Source organism: Pogona vitticeps, chromosome 11 (assembly GCF_051106095.1).
Source record: "Pogona vitticeps strain Pit_001003342236 chromosome 11, PviZW2.1, whole genome shotgun sequence".
Classification (NCBI taxonomy): Eukaryota; Metazoa; Chordata; class Lepidosauria; order Squamata; family Agamidae; genus Pogona; species Pogona vitticeps.
Window position 1 is genome coordinate 23714084 of NC_135793.1, and position 14678 is coordinate 23728761.

Consider the following 14678-nt stretch of genomic DNA (forward strand, 5'->3'; position numbering starts at 1 on the left):
TTCGGCCATCAGAAAACCCTCTTACTCTCCAGCTTAATCCATGTTCCGGAAGAGACAATCATGCTGGGAAAGGTGGAAGGCAGGAGGAAAAGAGGAAGACCCAATTTGAGATGGATTGACCCCCCCCCCTCAAAAAAAGGAAGTCAATTGAGTTTGCAAGAGCTGAGCAGGGCAATTGAGGACAGGACATGTTGAGATCACTCATCCATTGGCCCGCCATGAATCGGAGGTGACTTGATGGCCCATAACAACAGCGTCCAGCTAGAATCTTTATTTCTAATCAAGATCTAATCGTTTGGTTCCCACTGTCCGGAGCAGCAAAAATAAGCTGTTTCTCTCTTCCACGTGGCACCTTTTCAGATATTAGGAGATGGCTATCACACTGTCTCCCAATTTCCTTTTCTCCAGCCTAACCACACACTACTCCCCAAAATGTATAGAATCCCACCTTTCCTAAAGGAAGTAGTTCCAAGCCTGCACTGCTTTGCAACAAACTGGTAAATCAAATGTATCAAGGCTGTATGTTTTGTGAACTTTTATGGCGAAGCAAGGCCCTGCAGATCTGTAGTGGGAAAGGCATGCAACGTGGGCTTGGAAATTAATCTCTCGAGAGCAAATATATCTTCCCCGTCATACACAATGGAATGATAATAAAAATCAAGGAGATGGCATCTGAGCAAGAGAGCCTTGAAATGACTGGCCCACAAGTGGTCGGATGAGATTGCTAGAAATACAAAAATAGATTGTCAGTAACCTTTGCTTGGTATGCCTCAAAGTGGTAGTGCCTACACAGATGCCTCTCCAGCCCTTGGTCATGTTGGCCCAAGTGGTTTCACTGTAATCAGTGCGGTGGAAAAAAAACATCTCGGTTCATAATATTTCAAGATATCGAACTGCTGCAAGCATTGCTCCTTCCATCATCCAGCAGAGAACTGTATCCGTTGCACTGTAAATATTATTAATAATGGGTAACTGTTACACATTTGGTAGATTGGAACAACGGCAACATTAAACAGTTCAAATAAAACAGGGAGGTTGATTAAGGAATCTGTTTATCCTAGTCACACATTGTTGCAATGCCTTAGCAGTAAGAGAAGGAAGGACAGAGCAGTGGCCTAAGAGACCTAATCCCTAGATGAGATTCAGCAATACAAGCTCTTGGCCTCTAATTCAGGGTTAAGGGTCAAGCAGAGAAGAAACTAAGCTCAGATCCTCAAGGTGCCAATCCCTTAAGTGGTGAAATACATCTGTCGTAGCACAAGCTTTTGTCCCTTTTGTATCTTGCATCTCGGGTTGCTTCATTTTATGATTGCCCCTCCGAAGGTAAACACAAGCTTAATTTGCAAGTCCGGCTGCTGAGGCTTGCACCTCTGAGGAAACTTTTCTGCTGAAAGGAAAACAGACTGCCAGCTTCTGCCTCCACGCTGAGGATCTTATCTAGCTTGCACTTAAGCGCCGACAGTTCCAGACAAACATTTTATCGCACTGGCAAGTTAGAAGGCGCTTTGCAACTGTTCGTCCTTGCCGAGGTAAATAAAACAGATAGAAAAGGATGTGAAAAGGGGAGGAAGATTACAAGCAGAGAATCACATGTCAAGTCTCTAAAATTTAGCAAGTGAAGCCACAACAAAAGCCTCACCTGGAGCTATTATTATTTGCAATTAAGGCCACAAACCTGAATTTCTTACCTGGGGATAAACATTGACATTTTCATATATTTTGTCAGAGCAGACAGGTGTACAGAATCATTATACTGAAACCTAGTGGGATACTTATTAAAGCTTCAAATTAAACATGCTTAGCCAGAAGCCCTGCGAAGTTTACAAGTGCACAGAGCATTGACAGAAGAATCAGATGTGCAGTTTTTCAAGAGCCCCCATATCTTGTCTATGTTCATGTTGTCAGTAAGATAGAGAGACCTCCAGTATGATTAGTTGTTCTTGCTGCTGCAGCTATTCACCCAAGGAAAGGTCAAACGAGATTTAGCATGTGTTTAGAAACAGTGCTTCGGGAGTGGAGAAAGGAGGTCTGTTTGTCAGAGCACGTGTTCAAGTGCATGTCTTGCATTTTGACGGTACCTTTTGGTTTACAGAGTGCTTTGCCATTTTCATGTCCCTTTTCTCTAGCAAGGACAAACTTTATTAAATAAGCAATAAATTAAAAACAGAACGACCATAAAAAGCAATTGCATAAAGAGTAGGAAATATGCCAAGATAACAAATGGATAAGCCTGCAAATTTCTAGCATCAGTAGGAAGTTACATGTAAATGAAAAGAAGATGGTTACAGTAAAAGACCAACAAATTAGCAGTGAAGGACAAAACAGAGGAGAAAAATATTTGAGAAAATAGCTGGTTTATTACCGCCAGCGTTGTGGGTCTCTCTCAGAGCTGAAGATCTGCTGTCGTGATCTACATCACCACTTCTCATATACTGTTCCTGAAAGGGGGCAAGGATTGAGTGGACCATCAGGTCTCTTACAGGGGTGGGAGAGGGAGGGATAACAGCTTTATTTGCAAGACGGATTGCTCAGGCACAGAGCTCTGAAGAGTTTGCGTGCAGAGAGAGCGAGAGAGATAAACATTGTAAGAGAAAGAAATGTACATTTGCTTTTTGCACTTGAGCTGATCCTTAAATACTATAAAGGAACCCAAATGGAACTTTTTCATAACAATTTTTTCTGAGCTTGGCTTTTGTCTGTCCTGGCCAGTTAACGCTGCATCACAAACAACCTAAGCTAAATATAATGGCCAGAGATAGGGGTGGGGAAACCCATACAGGTAGCTGTGCATTAAAAGCTTCACCTTTAAACAACCAAAACTTAAGTTTGACATTGAAAAATGAAAGTTAAGTAGTTGAAATTTAAACAACTTGTTGTGTAAAAGCACAGAGCAGTCTTAGAATCCAGAGAAAGAGGTGTACAAACTAAAAGCAAACGCATCATGCTGAGCTTCAAAGCCTAATTCTTGGGGGAAATGAAACAAAAATAAAAAAATTACAGATTTTGATCCTAATATACCAGTGAGAACGACACTCTGCCATGTATCTTTCTAGCCCGTAGTATCCACTAACAGGCCTTTTCTTCATGCCCCACTCACACTTAAAAGCTACCCAACTGTTTCACACCTTGTGGCAATAAGATAAGCATTATAGATCAGAATGGCTCCTCTCTGCTTCTCTTCTGTAGCCCCAACAATGGGAAATAATTAAACCATAGGGGTGTTTACTTAGAAACAGTTCCCAGCCTGTTCTGTGGGATATCCTGTTTTGCAGCATTTTCTGGCCATACAGGCTGGGATATTGTGGGTGCTGTGATCCAGAAAAACCAACTTTTTCCATTCTCTCTGCTTCTTTGTAAATGTGTTTAGGACTCCAGCTTTCCTGCTTGCTCTCCTGTGTTCTAAGAGTTGTTAAATGTTCATCAGCACAAGCTCTTGTTTTGCTCCATAGGCCAAGATCTGTCTTACTTTTGCAAGGGCAAAGAGATGAGAAAGATTTCTGTAGCGTGATCAAGTGTAACAGCACCGAAGTGGCACGTTCTAGTGGGGAAACCTTCGATGTCTGGAATAGGTAGATGCTGTTTTCCGCAGAACTGCTCTTGGTGTGCAAATTCTGTGCAATGCTATAGAAAGTGCTCCACTGAAGATGCTTACACATGTACAGTTTTTTCCCCTAGGTCCCCGTCTGCTTTAGTCCTGATGGATCTTGGTGTGGCGATTGTCCTCGAAACAGGCAGAATTAGACACTCTCTTCCTCCTTGGTGATACTGTAATCTGTTAACAAGGTGACGCTGATCTCGGACCCTGTAACTGACATCGCCCTGGTCATGGTGTTGCTCTGCGTGACGCTGGGAGGCTGTGCAGCAGGAGCCTTAGGTTTGCAACACAAAACCTCCTTCTTAAAATGCTGACGGAAACTTTTACTTAGCCAATACAGCGCAAAGGGGTTGACGCAAGAATTGCTGAAGGCCAAAACCCGTGAAAAGATAGTGGAAATAAGGTGGAAAGCAGAGGTATCTATTGAAGTATGATAGGTGAAGGAGCGGTACAGGTAAAGGATGTGGTTCGGAAGCCAACACAAGGCAAATAAGCCAGCCAAGACTAGTACGGTTTTCGCAACTCTCTTGCGGGATTCAATCTGGAAAAATAACCAAAATAACACTACATGTTAATGAAGGGTTTTTTTCCCCTTTGGCAGCATAGAATGGATGGCAGTAGATTTTATTTAGGTAAAAGTTAGGCTTGATAAGTTGAAAGAACAGAAAACCTAAATCCTTTCTGGGCTGTTGGTTGCCAGAACACAAAATAAAACAACACGGGAAGAGTAACGTCACTCATTAAAAGAAAGTGGAAGCAAACACTATCCATAGATCATCATGCTTACTTAAGCATTTACACCACAAGATTTTAGGAACCCCTGATTAAACTTAATAGTTGCTGGGGGGAAATGAAAATTGTCATCCCATAGTTACCTGCTCCAGTTTTCAGCAATATTAGTCAGTTTTTAATAAATAGGAATGATCTTCTCTTTGGCTTTTATCCTGGAAATACATGGGTGAGCCTATATCAGCCTTTTGTGTGGTTTTAAAAAACAACTCTTATTAAAAGAGAAGTGAAGCCTGAGAAATAGAAACCAGCTGGTAATCCCAATGAGAGGAACAAGACTGAGGATCTTAAAATTGCCCATCCACATTTAGCAGGTCTTAGATCCTAGATTAAGGGTGCGACTCAACCGTGAAATTATTCCAAGCTGGTTTGGGTGAAATAGGGTTGCTTCAAAGTGCAGCGGGCCATCTGGAGCTGAAGAAACTTCAGAGTGGTCCTATTTAGCCCACTGTCTGCCCCCATGTCCTCTCCTGCCTCCCCTTAAATATGCCTAAGTGGCATATCTCCGAATTGATGGGGAAAACACTCACCAATGCCTCTCAGTTTGAAACCAGAAATCACACGTGCCAGAAACTAAAATGAAATGGAGTGTCCCATCCGCTGATATGAAAAAGTGCAGCTGGTCTTATAAAATGCCTAAAACTTATGCGTTTTATCATCACCGGTAATGAGATCAAATCAGCCTGTCTCGACATGGGGATAGAATGCTCTGTAAAGTGTAATGCAGCTGCTCCCTGCATTTTAATTCTATTTAACTGATGTTTTAATAAAATATTTTCTCATTTTTAATACGAATATATAAGTTAGCTTTTATATTTTAAGCAGATTGGTGTAATCTCTGTCTCCTTTTTTGGTTCTCTTTGGCTCCCCAGATTATGACATTTGTGTTCACATGGTATTCTACTTAAAGTTGCCACCAGCAGGAAAAGCGGCAAATGTTTAAATCCTAATTTTGAGAATACGGAACTCAGACTCGTAAGCCAGAAGTGTCCCCATCCTAGACTAATAAGGCACTTCACTCACATAGTTAAGTACTTTTGGCCTTTAATTTCTATCAGATCTCATTGTCTGCAAGCCAGCCCACAACTGCAGGAGCTATAAATATATATTCCTGAACTTTTAGATAGCATTCTGGATCTCTGGATGAGGCAAATTCTGAAGTAGGGCACCACAGCCCATGCAAACATATGCAGCCGTAAATGTGTCCGTCTGTAGAGTTTCTGTGAGACACCCTGTTCGTTATCACCTCAGAAAAACATGTTACTTTGCTTTCTGCACCTTATCACAACAGAAACACAGCTTAATGCAAACGCCTCCTCAGAAAGCTGGATGTTTATTAATACGAGTGAGAAATTAAAGGCTTGCATAATATAGGAGGAAGGGGGAAACCGTGTTTTAAGTGGTTAGAAAAGATGCTCTGGTTTTGGACTACAACTCCCGGAATTCTCCAGCTATCATGACTGGGTTGGGGGATTCTGGGAACTGTGATGGAAAAATTTTTTTTTTTCCCTGAACTCTGTAAAATCCCCATCCACAAGCTGATAATTTTTGCCCTAACAACTAAGGAATGAGAGAAATATCCTTTCAAATTTAGGATACCTCACCATGACAAGAAATGCTTTTTCCAGGAATTTTTAAAGCCTTTGAGATTTCTTGTCTCGGAATGAGAATGAGAGAAATCACTGCTTTTGCTGCCTTAAAGTCTCTGCAATGTGTTCAAAATGTCATTAGTTTCCTTTGAGCAACAAACTACACACAAAGAGAGAGGGAGGGAGGGAGAGAGAGAGCACAGGACAAGATGATTTCTAGGAAAGATGCAATCAGCCCATTCAGTGCTTCAGATTCCTAAATAAAACAAGCAATCTCCCTAGTTTTGTACAGTAGCATGAATGGGGCAGTTGTGTGTAAAAAGAGGCAGTGTAAGAATTCTGTTGAGAGCACCAGGGATTTCCTCGCTCCCCTCACCTGCAAGAAGAGGGTTGTTACATCCCCAGATGATGCAGCAAATTGAGTTGGTTGTTGTTTTTTTTAACTTATAGACCATCCTGAAGTGCTAGAACATTCTCTGGGTGGTTTACAACCTAACTGTGCAAACAGCAACTTCCCCTGCAGTGAGCTAGCTACTCCATTTGCTAACCTCAGAAGGATGGAAGGCTGAGTGAACCTTGAGCCGGCTACCTGCACCTATTGGGATCGAACTCAGGTTCTGAGCAGAAGACTGACTGCAGTACTGCAGTTTAGCCACTGCAGCATGGGGGCTCGTGGTCATGATTGGTTTAAAACCGATAAACTTTTAGGGTCAACCGAAAAAACATGGTTGACTGAGGTAAGGCTAAGGACAAGCAGGCACCTTCCCGTTTCCACAGATAAAAGCCGACTACAGCTGAACCTTTCTTCCACCACCCCAAGGCCACCAAACATGCTCAAGCCCCCCCCCCGAAGTAGTTAAAGGCCTCTGTTCTTCCAGGAACGAGGAAGGGTCAGGCACAGCTTCTGCCTGGGGCAGTTTTCTCATCCTGCTGCATGTTAAGGACGAGACTGCTTTAGTCAACTCAAAACCTATCCCGGTATCCCACTTTAATATCAACAATGAGGCAGGCACCAGCTCGCGAAAATGGGAATTTCCAGAGACAGGGCTCTGTATAATGCCCTGATATGATTCTCTACCAAACAGTCCAATGGAACAGGTGAGATGGGCAAAAAAAAAAAAAAGACCTATGCAGACTCTAGGGGGGTTAGGGAAACTTTAAGTCCAGAGAGGTTCATTGGGGGGCTGCACCTAATGATAGGCGGAGCCAAAGGCAAAGGGGCGGGGTCTCAAATGCAAGCATTTATTAGCTTAAAGTTCTCGTTGCCAGTAAGTAAGCCTTTGGAGAAGTATTGCAGTGTTTTGGAACGATAAAAAGCAACAAGCAAAAGCTGGAAAACCACTAAAGGAGAGTGTTCTAACTAAGGGGGTGCGGCTCTTTGGGGAATCTCAGGGGGCATATTGGAGGGCCCGTTTTGGCTCACACGACCTCTAGTTGCCCACCTCTGCTCTGACTCTCTGCGCACCTGCTTACGAGCGTGCCCATGTTCTTCCGCCGGCATGTTCAATGTGCTCTTGTAGAGTGTTTTGGCGATAAGGAAATAATAGATGGAGATCACAGCGAGTGGGATGATGTAAAAGATCAAGAAGCAAATCAGCGAATGGGCCTCTTGCAGGATTCTTTCAGACACCGGGTAAGGGGCGCAGGTCTCCAAAGAGGTGTTCTTGTCGGAAAGGTGGAAAGCGTACAGATCAGAAGACACGGCTTCCGGGACGGCTAAGAGCATGGAGACAATCCAAACGCAAGCGGCTTTGAAACAGGTCCTCAGAACGGCATCTGCCCGTTGTAACTCCAAGGGTTTCACGATGGCTTTGTACCTAAGAATGATAATTAACGGTGAAGGCTTCAGAATGTGAATCCAATGCAACAGAGACTAGACAAGAGCATCAGAACTCGACTGATGAGTCCCCCCTGGCATTTTAATGCCGTCACTTGCGATCCACCAAACCACGCAGAAAGATTGTTTGGGGCTCTAAGCTTGATGGAACGAAACCAACGCCAAGCCAATGGAAGCCAACAGCTCTCTTTTACATGATGCCAACGTTTCTTTTTCATGCCTCTCAGACATCATCATGGTGACTATCCTAACTTTGGATGTGGCCACTCTAAAGGACATTACGCTGCACCTGAACGATTCTTCCAGTTTCCTTAGCCTACATTCCTCTTCCTGCACACATTCTGCCATTTATTTTATCCCAAATGATCAGCCGGAAAGAATGGCTACTCTCCATTTCTCATTATGTGGCCTCAGCATTATAGCTTTCCGAATTGTACCTTCCCTATGTTTTGGGGGCCCTTGTTCATTTGCATAATAGATCTCTGCTAACCACCCTCTCCATCCAGGAAATTCTTAGCATCCTGCAATCTATCGACATTTAAAATACTTTTCATTTTTATTGTTTGCTGCATTAAAATCCACAATGCTATTAAAGTCATGCTATACACCAAAACACAGAGAATTGAGCATACATATCATCCATATTCTGGAAACTAATTCTATCTATCTATCTATCTATCTATCTATCTATCTATCTATCTATCTATCTATCTATCTATCTATCTATCTATCTATCTATCTATCTATCTATCTATCTATCTATCTATCTATCTATCTATCTATCTATCTATCTATCTATCTATCTATCTATCTATCTATCTATCTATCTCTTACATTTTACAGTTAATTAACCTGCAAGACATTTTCATCCCTCAAGCCACCTCTTCTACAGCATTGCCATTTGAAAAGTTGTAAACAGCATCCCCAAATTTCATCTACATAACCATTTTGTGTCATGTTCAGACAAAAAAAAAAGCCCCCACTGGAACAAAAATTGTCCCAAGAAAACTGTCACTTTTTTGCCCCTTTTATTATTCCCATCAATATAAAGGATCAGAACGTGACATGCTGTTTTTCAGTGAGAAGCAGAAACCATCTTTTCGGTTATTTCTCATTTGTTGGAACATCAGAATTCTCAGTAGGTTCAATAAATAGACATGTGCATTCTCATGAAAACCTAACTCTAAATCAAACTAGAAGAGTAACCCTATTGCTAATCTCTGTTTCTTGGGATTTCAAAATGATCAGATGCTGTCTTAGAGTTCACTTAATGCAAAGTGGTGGTCGTGGTGATGTATCATGGTGACACTAAAAGTGTCTGGCTTTTGTTTCTTCTTCTTCTTCTTCTTTTAGTCTATTGAGCATCAGAGGTTTTAGTATGGGAGTTTACATCTTACAGTTTTATTTCATCAAGGGCTGAAAAACGGGCTTCAGTTATTCTCATTCCTTCTCATGCTTCCCTTTTCAACTCTCACAAATTGTTTTAATGCACCACAAGGGTAGCATCAAGCTACAGCATAGCCTCCTTTTGCCTTTAGGCAATTTGTAGGCATTGGGGAGAATATATTTCTTTTTTTTTGTACATGATGAAAGATGGGTTCTTTCCCCCCAAAATGTCTGTAATCATTTTCAACTTGCTTGCATGCTCTCTTAGCAAGACTTCTATACCTTATACCTTCACAAATCAGAGACAACATTTTCTATACCTTCAAGATCTGGTTTTTAAAAATGTGCAACTGAACATAAAAGTAGGCTTTACCAATCACAGGATGCTAGATTTACTAGAAAAATCAAAGGTTTGGGGGGGGGAAAAGATGACACATCAAACTTTGCATCTAGATACTGGACAGAGTGGCCCATTCCAGACCCAGTTAACTTAATCTCGTATAATATCCTAGGGTCTAGAAATTCAGCTTAAGAAAACAATCGAATGCCCATCCGACTCACCTGTCTGCACTGAGCACAGTTAAAGTGAACACAGAGACTCCCACTGATGTTCTTTGGATAAAGGACAGCAGCTTGCACCCAATTCTTCCAAACAACCAGGTGTCCACCAGGTAACAGGCAGCATCCACGGGCACGCAAGTCACGAGAAGAATCACGTCCCCAAAAGCCAGGCTAGTGATGAAGATGTTTGGAACCGTCTGCATCGACTTGATCTTGAAGAAGACTTTAATAAGGATCACGTTTCCAAGAAGACCCACCGAAATGATGGTGGCATAGGTAACGTATATAGTGCAAATGGTACCCAGCCCAAGAGGAATGTCATCTGGCCAATTCTCCTCCGATGTGTCGTTGTATGTTGCAGGTGCCAGGTGTTCGCTGGCGTTCGCAAATTCGTAAAAAGGGACATTCTCTGCCGGCAACAGCACCCTAGCCATGCTGAAGCTGAAAAGCCCTAGGTCAGAAATATTCAGTCCTTGCACCCCAACAGAACAGCAGGAAAGTGTGCCTGCATATGTGTGAAGGGAGGAGGAGATCGCTAAAGACTAGGAAATCTATTAAAATGCAAACCCACAGGAACTTATTTCTTCCTGCTGTGGAATCTCGAAACGTAAGAAGGAGAGATGAGCAAAGAACCAGTGCTGAACCGAGTGGGAAGTGCAGAACATTTTTCTTTTAAAAAAAATATATGCCTTACAGCTACTGTGGGGGAAAAAACAGGAGGAGGAGGAAGGAAAGTGAGGTGGATCGCTTCTCTCCCTCAACATGTTACCCAGTCAACGGGCTTCGTATGATTTCCATTTATTTTGATGGCTCTTCTTTGCCTATTCTGTTAAGTGCATTAACATCTTTCTATAAAAAGTGGGAATATCTGCACCGAATATCTGTAATTTGCTTGGCACGAACAATGTGTCATCCTTGTACAAAAAAAATATAAAAACTACCCAAGAACACAGGAGCGGATAATACTTTTATTGGATCGCTTATACATCAAAGGGGGGGGCAAGCTTCTGAATCCCTGCAGGACTCCTCTACAGGCCAAGCCATGAAGACCTTGCAGGCAAAGTTAATCCTCTTGAAGGGACCCTCTGGATCATCGAGTCCAGCCCCTCTCAAGGAGGCCCAGTGGGGGAATCGAACCCCCAACCTCTCTCTCCACTGCTGGAGACCTAAGCCACTGAGCTACCCAACAGTTCTGGGGGGGGGGGGAATATCATAGTGATGGAGGGGGATGTTTTGTTTCAGAGGAGCTGCATCTTAGGTAAAGAGAAAAAGGGGGAATTGTCTCCATATAGCCTTTAGAAAGAATTTGAAGATGTTTCCTGGGTTCTGCGCCACCAACCTGTGTTTGCATTCTCTCCACAGTGTCTTGGAGGTCTTGAGAGCGGTTTGGTCAAGTCAGCTGTAGAGGCCAGGGCGATCAGGCTGAAAACACTCGGGGTGTTTAACTTGGACATCGGTGACCAAACAACCTCACACTTTCCAACTCTGCTAGAACTCCCAAGGGAATCCACAAAGCACAGGCCAACCTGGAGATGAACTTTCCGTACAACAATGCAAAGTATTAGCAGGTGGCTTGGTCTTGAACTGGCCTTGAATTAACACCCATTGGTCTGAATCCTCTTCATTTACTTACTTGACCGCGCGAGGGCAAATCTCATCAGGGTTTTCCCCCACTTCCTAGCAGGCTGTCCCTGGCATGCTTGGACTCATGCCAGCTGCAAGAGGGGAAAGGGCATGGCGCCATTCAAAAACCCTTAGCCTCCCTCCCTGTTTTTCTTGCACGGCATCTGTTCGTCTTGCATTACACCCATGCTTGCTGCAGAATTAAGTTTATTGCAGATGTTGCCAGACAGATGACCCCCCCTCCCAAGAAATGCATCCTGTTCCCACTCCCAATGGCAGTGTTTAGATTTATCCAGTTTGCATTTTGGAAATCCCAATGTGGCTTTCCAAAATGCAAACTGGATAAATCTCAGCACTGCCGTCGCAGAAAACGAGTCCTTTTAAGGCAGAATTCTGACGCTTCTGTTTTCTGGTTTGATAAGGAATTCAACATTTTTGGCTTGGTTTCAAAGATCGTTTCACTGCTTCCCCCCCACACACACACACCTCCCCATCAGATAAGGACTGAACATCTCAGGAAGATACAACACTTGCTCATTCATCAGCGCTGCATGTTGGCAGGACTTTCGCTGATGCGCTGTCAAGAATCAAGCCCAGCTACGCCTACCCGAGTTGAGTGACAGCCACGAAAGGAGTGCAGAGGTGTTGAGAGAGAGGGTGGCAATTGGTCAACTCCCTTGCAGTTTCAGCAATCAAGTCCCTAGCGTGACGTTAAAGGAAATGCTTATTTCTCCATATGGCCATGTCTTTCCTCCAGGGACGCCATGCCTTCCAAGCTCCCTGCCGGAACACTCAGTCTTGCAAATGACGTCTGTGTTGGCCTTCCAATGACCAATAAAACCAAAGCAAATTCTAAGGGAGTTCCCACTTCTCCTGAAATCATCATCATCTTAGAACTGCATAGCTAGCCCAGCCTCTTTTAGAAAGGCACACTGAGGAATCAAACTCCCAACCTTTGGCTCCGTAGTCGAAGACCTAAACCGCTGAGTTATCCAGCAGCTCTCCTGCTTAGCTTTTCCTCCTAGATGAACCATCATCTCCTCCACCATCAAGACTGTTCTCTGCTGGAAAAAGAACAGGAAACACAAAATTCTAACTTCTAATCCTTTTTCTACTGATCCTGCATGACTGTAGGTCGCGTTGATTTCCTCCTAACCCTGCAGTCAACTCTCTTCCTTTTTGCTGCCTCAGTTTCACCCTGTGACCTTCTACAGTGGCCCATTTTTTGCAGCAATGATGGGATGTAACCTTCCTTCCCCCTACCATCTGTGACATGGGGTTAGGGTGGGTTATCCTGAAACGAGACAAGGCTGAACCCAGAGAGCCTGCAACAACTTGTTCCTGCTGATTCGGGACCCCATTGTGGGTAAGCACGGGCTCCGCTTCCAGACACGACTGGGCAGGACCTCCCAGCATGCCTCGTGATTAGCAACCCTGGACAAGGCAGATGGGAGTTGTAGTCAACAACGTCTGGCACTCCCTGTCTCTTCATCCTTGCTGTGGCAAAGCGAACGCCTCCAGGAAATGTCAGCTGAGCACATGGAAAGACACATACCTCATTTCAGCTGCACACCATACAATGATATGTCAAATATCCTTCGAGGTTTTAAAGCATTTTCAGGAGCCTAGAATGGAACAGCTATCCCTTATGAAAGAGGTTAACTGCCCTAGGCTACAAGTTGTGTATGCTTTTTAGAACCAGCTCATGGACTGTCAAGCTTTGCAATTAATGTTCAGATAGGGTCATGCTTTGTATTCTAGCACAACATTGGTCTTTATCATTTAGTTTGTTAGTTTAAATCTTTTTACCCCACCTTTCTCCTTTAAAAAAAGGAGCCAGGGTGGCTTAGATCATTAAAAAGGACATTTTTATAAAGCTTAGAACAGTAAATAGACAAAAGGTTTTCAAAGAATTCTACAAGTATTATATTTTTAAAATGGTAAATAAATTAATTTTGCCACCTTGGATTCTTTTTTTTTTTAAGGAGAAAGGAGGGGTAAAAAGAGTTACAATAAAATGCTAGAAACACATTTAAAAGCAGCAAGGCGCAACAACAAAACCCTTTGATTTCCTCTCCGACCCCCTTGTTTGTTTTCCTGGCGGTCCGGGGTGTCCTGAACACTCTCCTCCAGCAGCACATTTCAAACGAATCAATTATTTTTTTGGTAGAGCCATTGCATGTTCTGAAGACTATCCGAGCAAGGAACATCTGCCACCCCATTTTGCAGCCTAAAGAGTAAACATGTCAGTAAGCTTTTTTCAGAAGACTCCCAGGCTATAGAGCCAATTATCTGCATCATCACTTAATTTCAGATGCAACTTTAGCACTCCCTTCCCCGGGATGGAATTTATGCTCCGATTGTATGCTTTTCCAGGATTGTTCAATTCTGCATTCAGAGATTCTTTTTTATTCATTGGAGGGGATCAGAAAAGGACTCAAGAGTTCAATGGGCATTATTATTCCATGCCTCCCCGCCTCCCCCACCCCATTACTTCCCCACCTGGAACATCACCCAGTATTCAGCAACAAGATGCAAGCATTAATAAAGAATAAATGGAAGAGATGCTGCATCAGAGATACTATTCACACCTCATCATTAAAATTATATGCCTTCATTTCAGCTGACAACTTAAACAATGCTGTCTTTGAAGCATAAATGATACACTCTGGAGTAGCAGCAACGAGGACTTAGGAGGAAGATGGGAAGCTGTAGTGACTGAATGTTTCTCTCCCAAATAATGGATGTTCTGCATTTTGCAAAAAACAGGGAGCTCACGGGGTCGGTGTTTCCAACGGCTTTTAAAGACAGGATATTAAAATAAATGTGAAAAAAACGTGACTAAAATTAAGGACTGGCATATGGTCTTTTACCAGGCGGTTTGCAACTTTCCCCCAAGCCTGCTGCTCTTGCGTTAGCTGCAAAGGTTGAATGAGCCCTTCATATATATTTTTTTTTAAAGGACACATAACGGTTTTGGAGAAAATAGCTTCACGATCGCAGATTTCAATCGCAGGAATTTGGAGTGCTGCATCTATTGCAGGGGCTGTATTTGATATAGTTTATCTCCTAGAGTTTTGTTTACAGCTCCTTCCTTCCATTTATATACTGCCCCATTAGTGCAGTGCACTTATCTCAGCAATGAGCTGAAAACACAAAAACTGTATGTAAATAAAACAGATAAAAATACACAAAGGTCAATAAGTGTGGACCAAGCCACAGAACTTATATTATCTCCTATTGATTTTTGGCTAAAACTGTTCTTGTGTAAGTGATTCCTGGACCCGAGGATAGTGGT

The 14678-nt window shown here is 42.9% G+C and overlaps 1 protein-coding gene across 1 annotated transcript; it reads right to left on the reverse strand.

Annotated features, from left to right (window-relative positions):
- Window positions 1-2116: 2116 nt before the first annotated feature.
- BRS3 (bombesin receptor subtype 3) lies at window positions 2117-10743 on the reverse strand. The gene is made up of 3 exons (XM_020810293.3): window positions 9758-10743; window positions 7439-7790; window positions 2117-4136 (listed from the first exon to the last, which is right to left on the reverse strand). Exons 1-3 carry the CDS (start codon window positions 10189-10191, stop codon window positions 3738-3740), a joined length of 1185 nt encoding a protein of 394 aa, XP_020665952.3. The 5' UTR covers window positions 10192-10743; the 3' UTR covers window positions 2117-3737.
- Between the last annotated feature and the right edge of the window lie 3935 nt (window positions 10744-14678).

Bases quoted from the DNA above. Each gene is read 5' to 3' on its own strand.
- BRS3 (XM_020810293.3), bottom strand. From the start codon at position 10,191: ATGGCTAGGGTGCTGTTGCCGGCAGAGAATGTCCCTTTTTACGAATTT. The intron at 7,791-9,757 runs GTGAGTCGGATG...TATCATTCTTAG, and splicing joins ACTGTGCTCAGTGCAGACAG to GTACAAAGCCATCGTGAAAC. The intron at 4,137-7,438 runs GTGCGCAGAGAG...TTATTTTTCCAG, and splicing joins ATGGGCACGCTCGTAAGCAG to ATTGAATCCCGCAAGAGAGT.